A 21,253-nucleotide genomic window follows, 5' to 3' on the forward strand; every position below is an offset into this window, starting at 1 on the left:
AGCTTTTTGCTCAAGGGAAAGAGTTTTGCGTTTTTTCACTTGCGTTGCCGTCGTGTCCTGCGGATGAAAACTCGTCGTTGTCGAAGAGAAAGGCAGCGAGTGAACAACGCGACCACGACACAAAGCCAAAATGGCGGAACTGCAATCACGTGACTTCATGCTTAATGTGGCTTTGGATTTGACTTGGACTTCTCGCCAATAAAACTAGTTTCGGTTTCGATTTTGAACGCGAAAATTTCGTTGAAGCGGAAACGCTCTGCAAAAATGGTTCGTTGTGCAGAGAAATTTAGGCCATTAATTCTTATAGGATACTCGCGGGGAATAAAAAATTATTCGTTGTCGCGGAAATTTCGTTGTGGCGGTATTCGTTGTGGCGGGATTCAACTGTATGCACATAAATTTTGTGTAAGCCATTTAGTTTTGAAAATATTGAGCACTTTATGTTCTTTGTTTGGAGGTGAGCTGTCAAAATAAATATATGAGTTACAATAAAAATTGACCCATGAAATCAATTTAGAACACACAGAGAATGCAAAAATCAAGATTGAATGTCCTGGTCCCATTTTAACCAAATTTACAGCTTGTCAAAGTTCAGAGACCAAATAACCACCTGGGCGCTCCAGAAAACATGCAATTTTTGAAAACTTTCCTTATTAAGGGGGGACACTGGTCTTAAAGCCATTTTCTTTAATTTTTGAACTAAAGTGATGAAACTTGGCACACGTGTGCAGTTCCTGGTGCTGATTCCAAAAATATAATTAGTTTTTCTCTGAACCAATTAGGCGTTGAGATAATTAAGAACAATGGTGCACTTGCTGTGAAAACAATAGGAAAAAAACCACTTCACAAAAACTTCTTATTAGCATATAGCTATATACTAGAATGAATAAGGAACACAATGTTGCAAGCAGATTTTTGATTTAATGATTATTTTTCATTTTATTGCACATTGAAGTTTAGTAGTCGTAACATGGAAACACAGTGGTCACAAAAAGTGCCATTTTAAAAAGTTTTAAAGCAATAATTAAGAAATCTGCTTGCAACATTGTGTGCTCCACATATTTGGCTTAATGCTGAAACAAAAATCATTGCTGTATCTGCAATGGGTGTTGAGATATCGCATTCACCAACTTGACAGGAGACCAAAATTCAAATCTTGAGAAAATGAGAAAAACAAACGGAAGTCATTTTTAATCACTAAAAGTAAAAAATATGTACATGTCAACTATCAGACATTGTTAATATGCCCCAGGGGCATAGTCATTTTGAGCACTACCACCTTTGTGGCGCTTTTTCAGAGCACGCTGCAAATTTTCTGCCGATGCACGCTTGCTTGTAGATGCAACGGACCGAAGCTTGTCCTTTTCTACCATATGCCGCACACTTCTCTGGCCAGGATTCAAACACAGCTCGTTCAAAATTCCTACCGAGGTCCTTTGGTACCCTATATTAAACTTCAAGACTGCTTCTGCAACTGCGGCCTCAACACTGAAGAGGGATGCGTGCCTTTCTTTTGGTGCCAGTGCCCATATGAGAGAGTGCAGGCTCTCATTATTATTTTGGGTTTTTCCCCTTGCACATCGCCCAAAGGCTGTGATCCGACTCCTGATCATTTGATGTCACATGATAATAGGTAGCCATCACCGCTTTTGACATTTCTTCTATGTTGCCACTGTGGGACTTGAGTGCCCAGCCATAGTAAGAACTTAGCTTGTTGACTAGATCACCAGTTAGTCTGCCTTTACCACCAAGTGGTTCCGAGCCTGACCCTTTTTGTTTTGACAGCAGATTGCGGAGAGCTGTCCCCATCCGCTTTTGAACATGGTTAATGCAATCTTCTTTGGTGACCTCAACGTAGCCATACACTTGGTCATCTTTCAGGGCGAGGAAGGACCGGCTGTCGCCGTCTGACAGCACCGTTGTATATCTGAGGTTGTGCTTCTGGAGCGATCTTCTAAATAGGATTAGGGCTGCTTCTACTTCCATCTCACCAGCCTTTTTATCAGTATTTTTCTGGCAGACGTGGCTTGCTCTCCATTCTTGGTACGTGGGGTCGTCCACTTTCGGTCCCCGCTCAAAACCTGCGCAAAAATTGCTCAGGACAACGTAGTCTAGGGCAAGCCCCGTAAAAAGCTTGATGACAGTGCCGACTCCGATGTGGGAAGAATGCCCACGAGCCATCCAAGTCCCATCGTAGGACACGGCTACGTTGCCAGGATTGTCAACATTCAGTTCATCGTACAGCTTCCGGACTGACTCCGCGCATTCAACGGTCACTTTCTCGGCTGCACGCGTCGCGGCAGGCGTCAGCTTTTCTTTTACGTAGCTCTGCCACGTTTTCGTGTGCAGTCCACGATGGGAAATATTCATCGCGGCAAAGATGTCGTTGAATGCAGTCCGCCGGTTGCCGGTACTTTGCATCGCGCGCGCAGCCAGAATGTTCACAGCGAAAGGATTTACACTTTGCTTTCCGTCCACACGCGGCGAACTCCACGCCGATGCCTTGTCGCCGCAGTTGACACATGTCAAGAAAAGCTTGACAGCGAGGCCGTATACGCGATCACCTCGGCCGATTTAAACACTCCCTCCACACGTTTTACACTTTGCACCGTCAAGAAGGCTGTTGATCGAGTCGATGCAAATCACGGCGAAGCTCGTCTCATCAAGCGGGCAGATCGCGGCATCGCTGGCGGCAAAGTCTGTCTTACGTTTCGCTGCTGGCATTGAATCCAACTCCCACAGTTTGGCATCGGCTTTTCTCTTTTCACTTGCCAGATCGGAAGGCGTCAGAAGCGTTGTATCGTGACGAACGCGGCTGACGACGTCTGAAGTGTGCTCGCTTGATGGGCCCGCTAGGCCTGCTGATCCGTAGGTTCGTCGACACGGTCACTGGACGCAGGAATCTGCTCGTTTTCGGCGTCTCGCAACACCAAAGCACCTTTCTTAGCATTGCCGATCGACGACTTTTTCCTTTTTTTGCCGTATTTATGACGCATCGCAAACTTTCTCGTTGGCGTAGACATCGCTGCGAGATCTCCGAGGCGTTCGAGGCTGACAGCACTAGGCAAGATGGCGTCTAAGGGCACGGCTCCGACTGCCCTGATGCGCGCAGCAGACGACGCGAGACGCGAACGGCCAATCACAGGGTCCCTTTTTGTCACATGCACCGAAGCAACGAATAGGAACGTGTGCTGTGGCTTTTTTCTTTTCTTTGTTTGCATCGAACCAATGAGCGAAACGACGCGCAGGAGCGCGAAATTTGAAGGCGAAAAGCCACTCTTTCGAAAGAGACCAAGATCGCCGTGAGCGCGGCCGTGGAACGGAAGCTATACTTTTTTGAAAATGCGCTATTTTAGTGAAAACATCAGCTTGAAATGAGCCAGCCGACTTGTTATAAATTGATATTACGCCTCAAATATTGACACGAGAGGTGAGAAACTTGGTGGAATCGGAGAATAATAGTTGTAGATTCTAATACTTCAGTTTTCTAAAAATTGATTTTTGGGCGATTTTTCCGCCTTCAAGACCCCCCTTAAATACAGTCGAACCCGGTTATATCGAACCCGGATATATCGAATTTTGGTTATATCGAACTCACGAAATATCCCGTTGAAAATCCCATGTAATAGGAAAGCCGCGTCATATATCGAACTCAATTTCACCAGTCGTTCGATATATCGAACTCCGCACCACGCACTGGAAAGTATGCCTTCCCCAAAGACGATCGCATCACCCTTGGCCGTTTGCCGCGTGACGTTTTCAAGCCACGCGCGGAAGGAATGAGAGGAGCGACAGCTGGTCTGGGCAGCGCCGCACCTATTCCCCAAAGGCGCGCGCATCTGCAGTTGTTCGTTTCCCGCGCGCCAACACATGACGTTTGCAAGCCATGTGCGTGGATGTGCCCATTCTTTTGCTGAGCTATCTCTCTCCTTCAGCACGCGCAACGCATGCGCCAAGCCAACTCAGCCGGTTTTCAGACAGACGTCGGACGCTTTCTCCAGCGTGTGTTGCGAACCCTCTACGTGGGGCAGCGCGGTGGCGGACGTGGTTATGGCGCCTGTGGATGTTAAGAAGCGCCAGCTCTCTCTGTGCGGTGACACAGAAACCTTGTTTTGAGCTGACGCGGTGGCTTGAGCGGCGAGAGGGACGCAGTTCCAACAAGTTTGAAAATTTTCGCTCTGTCGCTGCCGCTCATCGCTTGCATGTGAGCGAGCTAGCCTTAACGCATTTTTTTTTTTTTTTTCAAATTCTCGGGTGCAAAATCGGAGGGTGGGTTCATTATGCGAGTGGGTTGATTACGCGACAAATACGGTATCGTTTTTTCGCATCGTAAGTGCCGTCACAAGCCGATTTCTGTATATCGATATATCGAACAATTTCGCGATCCCCTTCGAGTTCGATATATCCGGGTTCGACTGTATCACAAATTCATTGGTATTTTTGCACTGCACATGAATTTAGCTTTCTGGTGCAAATGGAATTATAGCAATATCATAAGTAGAACCAGAGATATCGCACCTCCAAACATGTACCGTTACCAATATTTTGATGAGAAAACGAAGAAAAACGTTTTATAACATGTTTATTCACTGGAAAGTTAAAAAAAAAACAGTCAAAACCACTCAATATGCCCCAGGAGAATAATCAGGGTGCATGGAATCCTGGTGTCTGTGCTTCACTCTCTTCTTCAGGAGATGTGAAACTTGAAGTTTCTTGCCGGACATGCGGCTTCGGCGTACAGTTGAATCCCGCTATAACGAAATTCACGGTGCACGAAAAAAAATTCGTTCTCGCGGAACTTCGTTATCGCAAAAATTTGACGTGAAACGCAGAAAGAATTGCCCAAGCAGCAGCAAAGGCGTTTAATGCCAAAAATCTGTAAGCTTGGTTTGCTTACGCTTCACGGCGAGCAACGCCGTCACGCGATTTTCGCACTCGGTCAGCAAACCCATTGCAACATCGTCGTCTCGGACAGCAACGAAATTCCTGATGACATCAAAAGCGTCCATCACCTGTACGGCGGTTGCCGCAGCCGGCGCTTCCTGTACGTCGTCGTCTTCTTCATCGGAAGAGTCCTTATCATTCCGGGCAGCTTTTATGATCTGCTCATCACTCACATCTTCGTGAACAACAACACAAGCGTCAGCGCCGATGTATTCGTCGAGCTCGAGATTAGGCGGCACGGTTCCTATTTCTCCCAGCGTTTTCTAGGCGGCCGCGATCCCCGGAGCCGGTGACGCCTCTTCGTCGTCGTCTGTAACGCCTGGTGTTAGGCCAGCAGAGTGTACGGGTCGACCTTCGGCAAATCCGGCGTGCCTGAAACAGTTCACAATTACTGAGCGCCCCAGTGTGCTCCAGGCAGCAGACATAATCTGCAGTGCCACGTACAAGTCCACCTTCGTGTCTCGGCCGGTTTCAGTGTTAAAAAGCAGCCGCTGAATTAACCTCCCGCGGTAAGCGCGCTTCAGGCTAAGAATCACGCCCTGATCGAGAGGCTGTAAGACAGACGTGCAATTGGGAGGGAAAAACCTCAGCTCCGTGTTAGTGAGCTTGACTTCGTCGGAGTGATGCGCTGAACAATTGTCCAAAAGCAAGCAAACTTTACGGCCCTGCCGCTTCATGTCGCGGTCGAATGCCATCATCCACTCGGTGAAAATAGCGCGGGTCATCCATGACTTGTTGTTCGCCTTGTACTGCACAGGTAGGCTACGAGTTCCCTTAAAACAGCGCGGCTTGGCACTTTTGCCTATGACTAACGGCGGACGCTTGTTCGAGCCATCCATGTTTGTGCAAAGCAGCACTGTGATGCGTTTTTTGCTGTGTTTGCCGCCGTGACAGCGCTGCCCCTTGAAGTCGAGCGTCCTAGCCGGCAACATCTCGTAGAATAGCCCGGTCTCGTCGGCGTTGTAAATGTTTGCAGGCGCGAAGTTGCTTAAAATTCCGGCCATGTTACTCGCCTTCCAAGCAGCTGCTCCGTCCACGTCTGCTGACATTGACTCGCCGCACAACACTTTTCCAACGATGTTATGGCGGGCCTTGAAACGGTTTAGCCAACCAATGCTGGCTTTAAAATCATCAATGCCAAGTAGGCATGCATAGTTCAAGGCTTTCTGCTGGACGATGCTTCCGGACAGGGGGACGTTGCTGGCTCGTGCTTCCACAAACCACGCATGCACTGCTTTGTCCAACTCTTCATGGAGGGGCCGCGTCACCTTTTTGTGCTTCGAGGATGTGCCTGAAGCAAGTGCCATTCTCACGCTGTCCTTATTGCCTAGAATCGTTGACAGCGAACTTGCAGGAATTCCGAAGTCTTCAGCAATTGCCGCTTTCTTCCTTCCGCTTTCTGCTTGGGCGATTATTTGAGCTTTTTGCTCAAGGGAAAGAGTTTTGCGTTTTTTCACTTGCGTTGCCATCGTGTCCTGCGGATGAAAACTCGTCGTTGTCGAAGAGAAAGGCAGCGAGTGAACAACGCGACCACGACACAAAGCCAAAATGGCGGAACTGCAATCACGTGATTTCATGCTTAATGTGGCTTTGGATTTGACTTGGACTTCTCGCCAATAAAACTAGTTTCGGTTTCGATTTTGAACGCGAAAATTTCGTTGAAGCGGAAACGCTCTGCAAAAATGGTTCGTTGTGCAGAGAAATTTAGGCCATTAATTCTTATAGGATACTCGCGGGGAATAAAAAATTATTCGTTGTCGCGGAAATTTCGTTGTGGCGGTATTCGTTGTGGCGGGATTCAACTGTATATCTCTCTCTCGACCCCTCTTGAGGCCAGTTTTTGGCACGTTCGTGCTCCCCTAAGATTGCTGCCACTGCATGTTGGCTCCCTGCATTGAAGCGCAACACTGCCTCAGCAACAGCTGCTTCAACAGCAAAAAGCGAAGAGTGTCGTGCTTTGGGCACAAGGCTCCAGATGACAGAGTGCAAACTCTCATTGGAGTTCTGAGTCTTTCCTCGAGAACACCTTTCAAGCAGCTTTCTTTCGGAAAGCCGCTGATAAACTGGCAACAGGGCCGTGGCGACATCCTTCGGCAAATTATATTTGTGCTTAGGGACTGGCTCTTTCTTTGCTTTCGCAGCATTGTGCCGGCACCATGATTCTTCGCCAGTTGGGCACAGTGAATGATTCGGCTCCTCATTAGTCGAAGTAACATGGCAATAAGTAGCCATTACTGCCCTCTTCATGGCTTCCACATCATCTTCATGGGATTTTAGTGCACGGCCATAATATGCACTCAGCTTTGTGATGAGGTCCGCTGTCAATCGCCCTTTTCCTCCCAGGCTTCGTCCATGTTCAGTCTTGTGCTTTTGCAGCAGGTTTCTGAGTGCCATCGCCATCCTTTTCTGAACATGATTTATGCAGTCCCCCTTCTTAACTAGCACAGAACCATACACTTTAGCCTGGGTAATGGCATCATAAGTCCGGCTATCCCCATCACAAAGGACAGCTGTGTACCGGAGGTTGAGCTTCTCAATCAAACTTTGAAATAAAATCAGGCCTGCCTCTACTTCCATTTGTCCTGCCTTACAATCAGTTTTTTTGGCACTGGTGCTCATTTTTCCATTCCTCATAGCATTCTGTGCCAGGTTTCGGGCCAACTTCGCATCCCAAACAAAAATTGCTCAGGACTATGTAGTCGAGCACGTAGCCCGTAAATAGCTCGATGACGGCACCGACACCAATGTGTGAAGAGTGGCCGTGTGTCATCCAACTTCCGTCGTAACTCACGGCGATGTTGTTGCGGTGCCCAAAGCACAGTTCCTCACAGAGCTTGGCCACTTCGCGTGCGCTCTGCTCCATAGCAGCCTCGGCCGCTCGCACTGCAGCAGGCCTAAGCATGTTTTTGAGGTGGCACTAAAACGTTTTTTTATGCATGCCGCGGCCGGACAATCCCATAGTGGCAAATATATCGTTCATGGCTGTTTGGCCATTGCCAGTCGAGAGCATTGCTCGTCCTGCAAGTATATTAATTTCGAAGGGGGTTGCACCGCTTCTCGGTCTCCACCCTCCGCGAGCTCCATTCCGAGGAAACTTCACCGCAGGTCTCGCAAACCAATGCCAACTTAGTAGCGAGGCCGTAGTCACGGTCGCCCTGCACTAATTTTAAGTCCCTACGGCACACTTTGCACGCCGCAACACGAAGGAGAACGTTCACTGCGGCAAGGTCCACAACAGTATACTGCGCAGCTGACGCGACCGACGCTTCCGCGGTAGTAGCCTGAAAGCACTGGAGCTTTCTTTCTGTGGCAGGCGTCGAATCCAGCTTTCCGAGTGCAGTTTTTTCGCGGGCACTTACTTCTTCCAGTTCGCTGGCTTTCACGAGTGCTGTATCCATTCTTAGGCGGCCGGAGTCGCCACAAAACGATGCACTGTCGACGTGGTCCTGCACAGCCGGCGAAGCGTTGGGTTCTTGCGGCGATTCCAAGTCCATATCGGGTTGCTGAGCATCCGTTGCGCGTTCCGGTGGGCTTGACACATTTGTGCACTTCTTCGTTTTTCTTCGCTTACGTCCGTAGCGGTTTTCCGAGCGAAACTTCGTCGGGTCTCCAGGCATGGCGAACTGCACGTCGGAGAAGCCTTGACAAAATGGCGTCTTTGTTGAGATGCCCATGGCTACCCACTCCATTTGAGCCAATCATTGCCCGCCACACTGGTCACGTGCCCTGACTGGCCAATGGGATCGCGCGTCGCGTGTATTTTTTGTGGTTGCTTTTTGTCGCAACCATCGTATGCACAGTGTTGCCGCTTGACTAAAAAAAAAAAGTCCGAAATGCGCAGTTTCGAACGAGACCAAAATGGCGTCGAGGGAGCTCTGTGCTCCCGAGTTACATGCGGCGGAAATCGAGCATGATTTGTCCTCAATTTAAAGGGCCGCGTTCGGAGACTTAGTTATTTACAATCGTCTAGGGCAGGGGTTCTCAAACTTTTCTCTCAAACACACAAGCCTTTGCGATACTATGTGAATTCTGAAGTACGCAAGATAAACAATTCTTGCTACTTCTTAATTTTCCATTCTTTGTTTTTTCACTGTTCAAACATTCGATATTCGAAGGCATTTTTTTCAAATATTCGTATTCAAACATTTTGAGGGGAGATGGGGGTCGAAAAAACGCAATTTTTCTTAAATTTTTTTTTTATTTTTTCGGAATCTTTAGGCATTCAACTAACTCGTGTAGAAAAATAGAGGCGTCATTCGCACTAGAAGTTTATAAATAATGCTCCTGCATGAGTCGTGGTCGGTGAAAAAACCGAAAATGTCAATGAAAGACACCAATTTTTGTATGCCTGCCGTGCAAAGCGGCTTCACTGCACGCCATGACACTCGGTTGGCGGAGATAGGCCAAGTCTTATTCTCGCCCTGTAGAGCTGCTGTCAGTTTCGTATTTTCACAAGCAATAATAAAAAAAAAGATAGTTTTGTCACATTGTTCAAGCGTCTCTCTGATCATGCAGTGCTATTCCGACACCGCCATTGGCTATGGGCATACAGTTTGAGTGGCGAAGCCTACACACAGGTTCGGGACGGGTTCTCTTTCACTGTTGTGCTTCGCGAGCTAGCCACGGTCTGCTACGGTCACTTCTGCGCAATTCATTTTCGTTTATCATGGTCAGCCCTAAAAAGCGTAATGTTCGCGTTCAGAAGTTCCACACGAAGTTTAAATTCAAAGGAAGGAGGTGCAAGTCAACACCGAGAACGTCTTGCCAGAAAAGCGCCCCGAGGCATGTTAGGCCTATCGACGGCAATGGCTCCGATGATATAGATTCTGTGTTGAACTTCATCAGTGCATCCGAAAAAAAAAAAAAAAGATTGGACTTTTCACAAATGAAGAAAGAAGTTACGATACATCTGCCAGTGTGGTAATGTGCGACGCTGATGCGATAACGACACTCGTGAAAGGCGCGGCGTGCCCTGCTTGTCGAGAGTGCCAACTCTCCGTCCGGAAGTAGCCACGAAAGCGCAAAGGGCTATATATATAGTTCTAGTAATTGTGAATCATTGCTATATAGCCTATGTCCATTTCCTGCAATTTCAGCTGCACCTTGCTAAGTAAAGAGGTTTCAAACTTTGAAATGCATTTTTCTCCTTTTGCAATTTTCAGCAAATTTTCAAGTTTGCGCACACAACTTTTTGTACTTCTACTTTTCATATCACAACAAAACTTGGCACATGTGTTCTTTAGAATGTATAGCTTGCAGCTATGTATTCAGGGCTGCAGTACAGTCGAATCCGGATCTATTGAACTAGAAGGGGATCGCGAAATAGTTTGATATACAGTTGAACCTGAATATAACGAAGTTGACAAAAGTTCGCAATTTTTCGTTACATGCAGGTTTTGTATGAAAGCTCGCACGAATGATACAGCAACGAAACTGAAAGGCTTCAGATATCAGTGAAGGTGAACTCACCCTTAGGCATTTATTTTACAGTAAAGAACTGCGTAATCTCTGCTTGTTTTTGCGCGAGCGAAGGCACAACACAGTGCTCCAATGAAGCTAAATCATGTAATGCTCCTTCGTCGTCGCGCGATCCGAAGAAACGGCGCAATACGTTGATTGCGTTCATCACCTCCTTCGTGGTGGGCACGTCACACGGATCTGGCTCACAGGAACCATCATCACAGCCATTGGGATTTTGCACGCTTTCAGCAAGTGCCTCATCATTAATTTCTTCCGTAGCTACGGCGGCGTTGTCGGCAAACAAAAAGTCGATCAGATCGACGCCGTCGGGGACGTCAGCTTTGCTGCGTAGCTCCTCCCACGCTTCAGCCACATCGGATGAAGCTGAAGTTTCTTCTTCCTCGTCGTCGGCACCAACCTGCCCGTTTTTGTAATCCCTGCCTTCATAAAGCCCTTCTTAATAACTTCTGCCCTGACTTCTTGCCAGGAGGCAGCAAGCACTTCAACAAATTGATAAATGTCGATCTTCAGCTTCCGTTCCAGATGGGATCTTCAGCTTCCATTCCAGATGGATGTTCAGAAGAAGCTTCTGTATCAGTCGGCGCCGGTAACAGCATTTAAAACTGTTGATTATTCCTTTGTCCAGCGGCTGTATTTGTGCAATTAGCCGGGAAGCAGTGCAGTTTGATGTGAGACAGCTGCAGGCCTTCAATATGGTGCGCAGCGCAATTGTCCAGAAGTAGGCAAACTTGACGGCCTTACCACTTGACATCCTGGTTGAAGACTTTCAGCCATTCAGAAAATATGGCCCGTGTCATCCACGCTTTTGTGTTCACCATGTATTTCACAGGCATACGCTTCGTCCCCTCAAAGGGAGATGCGCGTTGAAAAAGAGTTTTCTGAGTAATATTTCAGTTATGAGTCTTTGCCTGTAAATTTATCTTTGAACATTTAGCTACAACTTTCTAAAAGATCAAAGCAAAATTCGATCGTGAAGCTAGTAAAAAAGTCCATTTTATTCAACCACGGTGGCTCGAGAAAGTGCTATTTTCCGCGCAAATCGTCAACTTTCGTGCGCCTATACCTCGAAAACGCCGCGTCGCCCACCATTGCCGTTTGCTGGGAGAGGTTGAGTAAGCCTTTCTTTTGTAGACAGCATTTCTCGCAGTTTCGTATCTCGGCTGAAAATAATAACGTTTTCCGTGCACGCTTCGAGCATCCTTACTGGACCTTTTAAATCACGTGGTGCTCCAGAGGGGCCGCCATTGGCCCGGACTGATACGACGCTTTGGCGAAGCCTACCTCCTGCTTTCGTTTTGTACAGCCTCTCGACCGTGCTACATCGTGCTCTGCTAGTTCTTTTCAGCAGCCTTTTAGCATTTGTTGAGTTCACGATGGACGACACGCAAAAGCGCGACTTCTGAGCTCGAAAGTCTCGGTCGAGGAACCCGTACCGAGGACGCCGTCGCGGACCTCACCGGAAAGCTGCAGCGGGAAGCAGTCGCCCGATGCAAGCTAGACCTAACCAGGCCAACGTGCACTCGGACGAGATCGATGCCGCGGTGAACAGCGCCTCGGAGGTGAAGATTGAACTCTTCAAAGAAGATGGAGCAGCATGCAGTCGTCGATATTCTACGAGTGTTGCGATATGCGAGATTAGTGCACTTACGGTGCTGGTAAGCGGTGCTGCCTGCCCTACGTGCCGCACCTGTACCCTTGCGGTACGCAAACCGGTGAAAAAGCAAAAGGGGCTTCTTGAGCTTTTCTTGAGCTGCACTGTGAAAATAGTGAGTGCCCAGCATCGGTGCTTTCTGCTGTGCGCACCTCGAGCCGCGCTGTGCCCGGTGAACTTGCGGATAGCGCCAGCGGAAATCAGGACTATCGGAGTGGAAGCTCTCGCGACAGCTTTGCTGTCAACGTGAAGGTGGTGGTGGCTGCGCGCGCGATTGGCATCAGGCATGAACAGCTGTCGCGATTTTGTGCAATTCTTGGCCTGCCGAACCCATTACACCACAAGTGTAATAATGCTGCCACCAAAAGAGCTTCATGGCTTGGGTGATTCCCGGGACCAGAGAAGAGTGAGAAAAATGTCACTCCGCCAGACTGCTGAAGCCCGAGCGCATCGCCGTAATATGGTCAAGAGAGCTCGACTGACAGACTCTGTTCGAGAAAATCTCGAGGGGTCAACCTATGGGCCAGGGGAGTTCAGATGAACTTTGCAGTGTTTGCGATTTATTTCTCTATTATGGCAAGAAGTTTCATGTGCTTTTGTTGTGCTTATGAAAAAATACAAATGTTTGAAACTTTCAAATGCAATTTTCTCCATTCGTAGTTTTCAGCATTTTTTACATTTTGAGCAACAAATTTCAAGTACTTTAGGTAGTCAGATTTGGATGAAATTTTGCACACAGCCTCTTCAAAGTGTCTAGAATGTTGTTATCTACCTTATGTCTGTGTTTTAGCCAAGCAGTCGTCTTCGTTACAAGTGGGCTGCAAAGTGTGTCACCATTATGAAATGGCAACAATAGCCAAGGTTATGTCTCTGTCATTACATCCCTCTAGAATCGAGTGCCGCCTAATCTTGAGTGGCGAGTCTAAAGCAATTTGGAGCAATTTTCAGATTTTTATGAGGGTGGTGCAGCTTTTCTGGTTTGGTACAGTATGCCACATTTGGCACAAGGGTGACACCATTATATCAAGGGCAACCATGGCTGTTAATGCTACAGCTACATAGAGGTCACATATACAAATGCTTCAACAGGGGTGGACAACTGATAAACATCTTAATACTGAGGAATGTATAACACAAAGCTTTGCTCCATTGAGCTTTGAATGTACAGTAGTTTCCAATTGTTTCGACTCCAAGAAACCACCTGGCACTACATAGGAGTATGTGCAGATGCGCACAAAAGTTATGAGACTACCAAAGTCACGAAAAAGCAGAATTTCTTTGATCCCTAAAGGTGCAGCCAGGTATCAAGGGATGGATTGTGCAAGCAGTATAGGTAAGGTCATAGGTGCACACTTCGATTGCGCAGATTTTTTTTTTTTTTAAATAAATTTAGTGCCCCGAAAAATTCTGTGGGCACCTGCAGATACTCGATGTTAAGTTCAAAAGATCCATTCTTCAAATAAAATAGATGCCACCAGAAACACTGTGTGAATCAATCTTGTACAAAAAGTTTGTTTCTTCAGCCTAAAATCAATGCAATAGGATCACTGTAACATCCATCGGTTCTTCATCTCCATAAAAGGCACCATTTTGGATTTAAATGAATGCTATTGGAACAAATGGGAGAATAGGCTTCTTGGCTATTAGTTGAGCTTTGCCACTCGAGATGATGGCACCCGTTTCACTGCAACATGGCAACATCACACTGCCTGCATTTGTAATGTGAGTGTGGGGCACAGCAATACACAATTTTTCCAGCCAATTCTACAAGTGATTTTTTTGATCCCCAAATTTGTGGACTGATCAATTATTTGAACCACTCGGTCCGGATCCCGCTTAGTATGAAAAATCGGCTGACAACTGTATCTAGACGGGTTTTCGCAGTGGTACTACATGCCTTAGCACCAGCACACTCACCTTCTTGCTGCTGCCTTGGCTGCTGCCTTGGCCGCTGCCTTGGCCGCTGCCTTGGCCGCTGCCTTGGCCGCTGCCATCCCTGCGTATGTGGATGAAAAGAAAGAGAAAGATGAGCCTGCAAGCTGCCCCAAAATGAACAATCCAAACAGTGAAGAAAATCCAAACCACTCTTTGTGAAGTGATGCCACATGGTGTTCACCACTTGTCTCCCTTACAACTCACATGGTCATCACAACACTGGCCACAGAACCTCCCCCCATACACAATGGAGAGAAGGTGCAAACACTCACGGAGCGCCCTCTTCGTAGCCACTGGGTGTGCTTTCGTTTGGTCGGCCATACTTGTCCAGCTTGCCCTCCTTGATCATCTGCTTCTTCTTCAGGGCCTGCAAGGAAGCCCTTCCCCGCTTCAGTTTCAAGCACCCAGCTTCCACATGCAGTCCATTTCACCAAAACATAGGAGTTTTCAGCAGCTCTACGATTAACCTTTTGTCGTAAGCCTACTGCATTGAGTGTGCGCTTGAAATTTCACGCCCTTCTGAAGACGCGCTACCATCTTGTGCAGCAAAAAAAAAAACTGATCATGATCGTCATTTTGCGTGCTGTTTGTGTCACAGCGCTCTCACGCTTTTGGCTTCTCTGCGTGATCGTAGCAAAGGCATGAAATTTGACCTCTGTCCTTGTAGGGACGCTAGCGGTGGCCCATGAAGACCTTCTAGGACTTACAGGAAGTGTTTCAAAATTATTCAGGCTACCAACCTGACAAAAAAAAAAAAAAAAAAAAAAAAAAGTGATATCCGGTAGTACCGTATTTACTTATGTATAACCCACCCTTGAGGTCTTACATTCCGGGCTAGTGAAACGGAGCCCTCTCTACAGGCCGGGGAGCGCCTTCTATCTTTCCATGATATTCTCTTGTACTACCGGGACAAACGAAGGGAATATACACCCCCAGCCCCCTCTCTCACCATAGCGCAGGCCGTACACTGGCGATGCTTGCAGACTCGGACGGCTCCATACCCTACACTTCTACATGCCCGATACCCTGGCCAGTTTTCCTCATCATGCAGTTCAGTTCAGTTCAGTTTAGTCGTTCAGTCGTGTCCGACTCTTCGTGACCCTATGGACCATGTCCCGATGGTATTGTGACTGGCCATAGGGTTTTCTTGGCAGGAAATACTGGAGTGGGTTGCCATTACCTTCTCCAGTGAATCACATTTTGTCAGAACTCTCTGCCGTGACCTGTCTATCTTGGGTGGCCCTACACAGCAGAGCTCACGACTTCGAGTTTCGCAAGCCCCTCCGCCACGACAAGGCAGTGATCCATGAAGGGGTCATCATGCAGACTCCGCGGCAAACCAGGACACTTCATACAGATCCTTCTTACATGCCCCACCTTTCCTCATCCCCCTCAATGAACGTCGCAGTCCTACTGGGAGTCTCTCATGAGGAGCACTTCAAGTCAAGAACAACGGAAGATTATCTCCAGTGCTATGAGGAGGATTGCTTTTCAAGGACTTTCTTTTGCCTTATAAGGGTGTCTCCCACATAGTAAGGAGCGCCCAAGTGCCATGCAGGGGGCTTCGCCCCCACTGTTTGCTCATTGGCAATAAAATGTTTCTACCACCACCCCACCCTTGCATATAACTCGCACCCTAACTTAAAACTCCACGAAAAAAAAAAAAAAAAAAAAAAGTCCTCACGTGTAACCTGCATGCTTATCAGAGAAAAAAAAACAAACAAACAAACAAACAAAAAAGCAAAGAGCACTAGAAAGATACAACTGCACCCTCGGTGATCATTTCGTTTTTAGAACATTTATTCAAACGACTGCCACAACGTCACTGGCTATCCGATTCTCAATCGTTGCCGCTCTCACTGCTACCATCCGAGGCCGAGGCTTCATCACCACTCTCAAAGACGTAGTCATCCTCGGAACCATCCAAGCTGTTACTATGGCACATCTTTTCGAAGTTCTTAGGCACCAAGTCAGCCAGTATAGCTTTCCAAGCGTCTACGATCCACTGGCAGAGCAGTGGACTATCGAGCCTTCGCACAGCGTCCCGTCGGTTTGAGGGCGTAAAGGTCGCCAATCATCTACTGGGCATATAGCCGCTTCACGTGTGCCTTGAACAGCTTGTTCAGGCACGTCGAGTGGCTGTAGCATGAACATCATGCCGGCAGGTATCATGAGGTCGGTGCTGGTCTCAGCGAGGCGAGCCTTCACCGCATCAATGCAGTGGCCTAGGAAGGAATCCAGCACGAGCATCGACCGGCGTGCCAGCAAGGCACCTTTCTCAGATTACTTGCATCCAGTCATCGACTAGGCCGCTGTTCACGCAGGAATTTTCTTCCGCATGCACGATTCCTGGGGGCAGTGGTTTGCGAGGCAGCGTCTTGCGCTTGAATATTACATATGGGCGCAGTTTTGTCCCATCAGCCAAAGCACATACAGTAAAAGCTCGTTAATTCAAATTCCACGGGGCCGCCAGGCCAGTTCGAATTAACCAAAATTCGAACTAATGAAAGTGAGCGAAAATGAAGGCGTTTGATGCCCGGAGGGCACGAAAAACATTTATTTAGCAAAAAAGTCTGTTATCATCTTCTGCTTCTTCTCTCTGAGGGCTACCGTACTCACTCGGTCTTCTAGCATGCGAATGCGACGCAGGGAGTCTTCTTCCCCCTCTTCAAAGCTGAAGAAAAGGCACGCGACATTCAGCGCTCCCATAACTTCTGCCGCGGATGGACGCACGGGCTCTTGCTCCTCGTCGTCGTCCTCGTCTTCTGCCTCTTCTGGGACAGACTGCTCCCCAACAATTTCAGCGACAATGTCCTCATCACTTAGGGCACCGCACACTGCTGCATCGCTGTCTACTCCAACGTAATCATCAAAACTGACGTCCTGCAGCACAGCACGCACAGCCGCAGGCAGAGGCTCCGGACTCCCATCGTCGCCACTTTCTTTCATACTTCCGGCAGCAAAGCCATAGTGGTGGAAGCAGTTTGCAATTGTGGACGGCGTGACCTGCTCCCATGCACGCACCAATATGTGCATTGCTGTGAGCAATGTGATGGTGCTGGTCTTCTGGTTTCCAGTGCACAAAGTCATGCGCTCGATCATGTGGCGCCTATAGAAACATTAAATGTTTCTGATCACCCCCTGATCCATCGGCTGCAAGGCCGCAGTCGTGTTGGCGGGCAAAAAGACGAGCCTTGTGGCTTTCAGCTCGCCGTCGACTCTGTGTGCCGAGCAGTTATCCACAATGAGGAGAACTTGACGCTTCCCTAGCTCTATCCTCCGATCGAATTTCAAGAGCCATTTTTTAAACAATTCGCCCGTCATCCACGCCTTGCTGTTGGCGGAGTATTCCGTCGGCAGCGTCCTAATGTTCTTGAAACATCTAGGCTTATGTGCCTTGCCGACAACAAAAAGAGGGACCTTCTCCATCCCGGTCATATTAGCGGCGACCAGAACAGTAATCCGCTCTTTGCTTCACTTGCCGCCAGCGCAGCTGTCCCCTTTAAATGTTACTGTTCTGTCGGGCTGGAGCTTATAAAACAAAGCCGTCTCGTCAGCATTGAATATATCATGTGCCGAGTAGCTTTCTAAGTACTGCTGCAGAGCACCGCTTCGCCACGTGGCACAAGTTTCTGCATCCACTTCTTTGGCTTCTCCAGACAACACCCGGAAGACAAGATTATGTCTGTCTCTAAAGCGGTGAAACCATCCTTCGGAGGCGACAAAATCTTCCACATTCAAGCGCAGGGCGAAATCGGCCGCCTTCGCCATGATAATTGGGCCGCTCAGTGGAATGTCAGCGCTTCTCATTTCTTTCACCCACGTGATCACAGCAGTCTCAATTTCCGGATACTTGGCTAACCGAAGCCTTTTTCTGTTGCTGGCGAAATCTTCGGCTTCATAGGCATCCTCGATGGCCTTCCTATTTCGGACGTACGTTGACAACGTGCTTGGTGGAATCCCGTGCTTTTTCGCGATTTCCACTTTGCTGGCCTTCCGTTCATCCACCTCGCGTAAAATAGCCACTTTCTCCTTCACCGTCTTGGCACAGTATTTCCCACCCGAACACATCTCGCGGACACAAGCTCACAACAAGCGGCGTGCAAAACGAGGGCTCACGAAATGCAACACGAAACCGTGGTCGATAACACTAAAACGTCGTTCCTCGAAGGAGTCGCGGCAGGAAAGACTGTTTAGTACTTGTTCCAGCACCCTAGCGGCGCCCCGATGGTTGTGCCATCTATCGTTCTGCCGTGAAAGCTTCCAACGATGGTTTTTAACAGCGCCGCTTGGCGGCGCGCAGTTCGAATTATGGGTGGCGGCGCCAATTTTTGAGTGAATTAACGAGCTGTTACGCGCATAGACTTCTATGCACTGCGGACCGGACCACGGTGACTATTTCGAATTATCCAAAATTTCGAATTAACGAGTTGTGAATTAACGAGCTTTCACTGTAATTCACTGTGCAGGACAGCTTGGCATTCCTGCCGGTCAGCACACTGACTGATTTGGAACCCTTTTTTTCCATAGTCATGTCCATCTGCATCTCAAAGCACACTGGTGTTTGATCGGCATTTCCTACTTGAGACAGAAAATAGCTGTACTCCTTCCGAAGTCTGATGACATATCGCTGAAAGCTCAACAATTTTGCCTCGTAAGCATCATGAAGCCGCTGGCATGCTGTTCGCCGTCTCATCTAAAATTTATGCCAGGACATAAAGTGCCGAAGCCATCCACAGCTTGCACGAAAGTCGCGTCGAATGTTCATTTCCCAGGCCAGCTTCAGGGCTTCCATTTGAGACACCTCTGTCGAAACAGTGTGGCCATGACTGATCTGCTCCTCAATGAACTTGGCAAGCTGCGGACCATGAAATGCTCGCCTGTCCTGGGTCGCTGTTTCAAGGCTCTTTTTTTTTTCGTCCAGTTGTGAATGCAAGACTCGTTGACGTCATGTTGTTTTGCTGCAGCTCTGTTGCCGATTTCTTTGGCTGTGGCTATAATCTTTAGCTTCTCTTTCGCTGTGAGAGACTGTCACCGAGTCGCATTGATGGTGCCAAAACAAAGCAGGCTAACAGTGTAAACTAGGTTGACTGGGTGTTGAAACAGCACCTAACAAAAGGCCCAAAAACCACTGCCTGAACAAAGCGTGACCAAAGGCATAGAGAATAAACAGACTATGCTATGGATGTGGATTTGGCTATGCATTTTATTGGCCTCTTATCAGCTGGACAAGCACCGATGAGGATGGCAGACTACAAAGGGAGCCCACGCATTGCTGTGTAGCAGACACCCCCCCCCCGCTCCACCAGCCCGCACCCCCACTGCTTTAAGGGGGGACACGGGTCTTTCGGACAAAAAAATTGCGAAAAAATCACTTTTTCGAAAATGTGATTTGCGAAATCAGCCGCTCTTTATCTACCTATCTGCTACGTTTTTCATCTCTAGGGTCGGTATTTTAGTAATAATGCCAATTTATATAATCGATGTCGCCCAAATTTGGGCAGAAAACGACCCCCGAAACAACCATTTTCCGCGAGGCGTAGCTCCCATTTTGTGCGCGGTACCGTAGCCATCTTGATCTCATTCGAAAGAGCCGCCTTTCGTCTTCAAATTGCCACCTCTGCTGTTTACATTCGTCCATTGGCTTTCGGGGTGCACGTGACGATAAGGCGTCACCGCATCGGTGGAGCTGGCTGACGGCGTCTGCTCGGCGCGCCCGAGCCGCGGGGAGACGTGACGCCGGCCGCGTTTGGTTCCGAACTGTGTTCACGGCAAGAATTTGTGAAAACAGTGAAAAAAAAAAATAGTTGATTAATCATCTCAAGTGATGCCCTGCCCCGGCTGTGCGCGCTCAGGCCGACGAAAGTCGTGTGCCGAACGATTGTGTACGAGCCTGAAGTAGGCCTAGCGTGTTCCCCAGCACGGGAGACTGCTACTGCCAGCGGTCGCACCCGCAGCGACAGTGATATCGCAGGCCACAGATGAGCAGAAAGATAAGCTCAAAACAGAAAAAGCTTGAACTCGCGCCAACTCCAGCAACGAAGCGGTAGACGGATTGTTTTCGTGACGATGGCAGCAGCGCGGCAGACAGTCCGCTTGGCGAGGCGGAGTTCACGATTTTCAGATCTGAACAGTTTGCCGAGATTGGCGAAGCGTAAAACATACGGCGGCGATATTGGCATTTAAAAAAGTGAACGGGGATAAGAAATCGCCGTCAAACTTATTCTCCAATGCATAAACTGCGGGACACGTCGTCTTCGTAGTGCTCGCCGTGCGTTTGCGCCGATCGGACCTCGTTTATAGTCCTTAGTGAATGCACTTGCTTCCAGTGCAATGCAGAGCACTGGGAAGCAGCAAACAGCTCCAAATTATTTTTTTTCCACAATAAACGTTCCTCACCGCGGTCTTGATGCGAGGACGTAGCAAAACGATGTAAGTAAAAAAAAAAAAAAAAAGTCGCCTGCATGTGACTTGCGCAGCCGAAAAAGTGACAACTGAATGTGCTGCAACTGCAAATCAAAATGAAAGAGGCGACACTTGGACGTTGGAAAGCAAAGAGACTACATTCCTGGAGGTTTCTAGCCATTTTAAATTGTAAATGTGTGCATTGCACCAGTGAATGTCTGTTAAATAATCCCGTTTCTCTTTTGCTCTTTTCTCAAAACATGCGTTGTCGACCACTTGCAGTTTTGCCGCCTTAATATCTCGGCACCTATTGTAGATAGAGTAATAATTTCTTTTTTAGCATGAAGCCGAATATGTGGAGCACACAATGTTGCAAGTAGATTTTTTAATTTCTTGTTCAAAATTTTTAAAATGGCATTTTTTTTGTGACCATTATATGCCACCGAAGCGGTGGCCTTGTGGTAGAGCATCCGCCTCGCATTCGGGAGGTACCGGGTTCGATCCCTGGTGCCGCCGGTTACCCACCGGTTTTTAAATGGGTACAAGCTTTCCCCCGGCCTGGTGCTCGGCTCTTCTGGGGTGAAATGCTTGGGAAAAGGGGTCACGGCCCAAATAGTTGCGCCGATGTGGCAGTGATTCGTTCCGCCATCGGACAACAATAAGTCCGCCTTGCGCGGCAACAGCCCATTATGTGGCCCTTTTTTTAGGACTGCTGCAGCTGAGGCTCTAAGGGAGCACTTCAGGTGAGGCTCAAAGGAAGTACCTTTGCCAGACAAACAGAACCACCTTTGCAGGCTGCGAGGTTCGAAACTGGGTTTGGGCCCACTTCGGAGGAGG

At 48.2% G+C, this 21,253-nt stretch overlaps 1 protein-coding gene across 2 annotated transcripts in view; it reads right to left on the reverse strand.

The window, feature by feature from the left end:
- Positions 1-21,253, reverse strand: part of Nop60B (dyskerin pseudouridine synthase 1 Nop60B) — a 70,086-nt gene that overhangs the window by 13,769 nt on the left and 35,064 nt on the right. Inside the window, exons 10-11 of one of the 2 annotated variants that reach the window (XM_084595643.1) lie at positions 14,284-14,378; positions 13,994-14,072 (exon numbers count right to left, since the gene is read on the reverse strand). In XM_084595643.1, coding sequence (XP_084451769.1) covers positions 13,994-14,072; positions 14,284-14,378 — 174 coding nt within the window. Of the gene's footprint in view, positions 1-13,993; positions 14,073-14,279; positions 14,379-21,253 lie in introns of those variants that run through there. The other variant, XM_084595644.1, reaches the window with a different exon arrangement.

Source organism: Amblyomma maculatum, chromosome 2 (assembly GCF_055883805.1).
Source record: "Amblyomma maculatum isolate TAMU_Amacu chromosome 2, ASM5588380v1, whole genome shotgun sequence".
Classification (NCBI taxonomy): Eukaryota; Metazoa; Arthropoda; class Arachnida; order Ixodida; family Ixodidae; genus Amblyomma; species Amblyomma maculatum.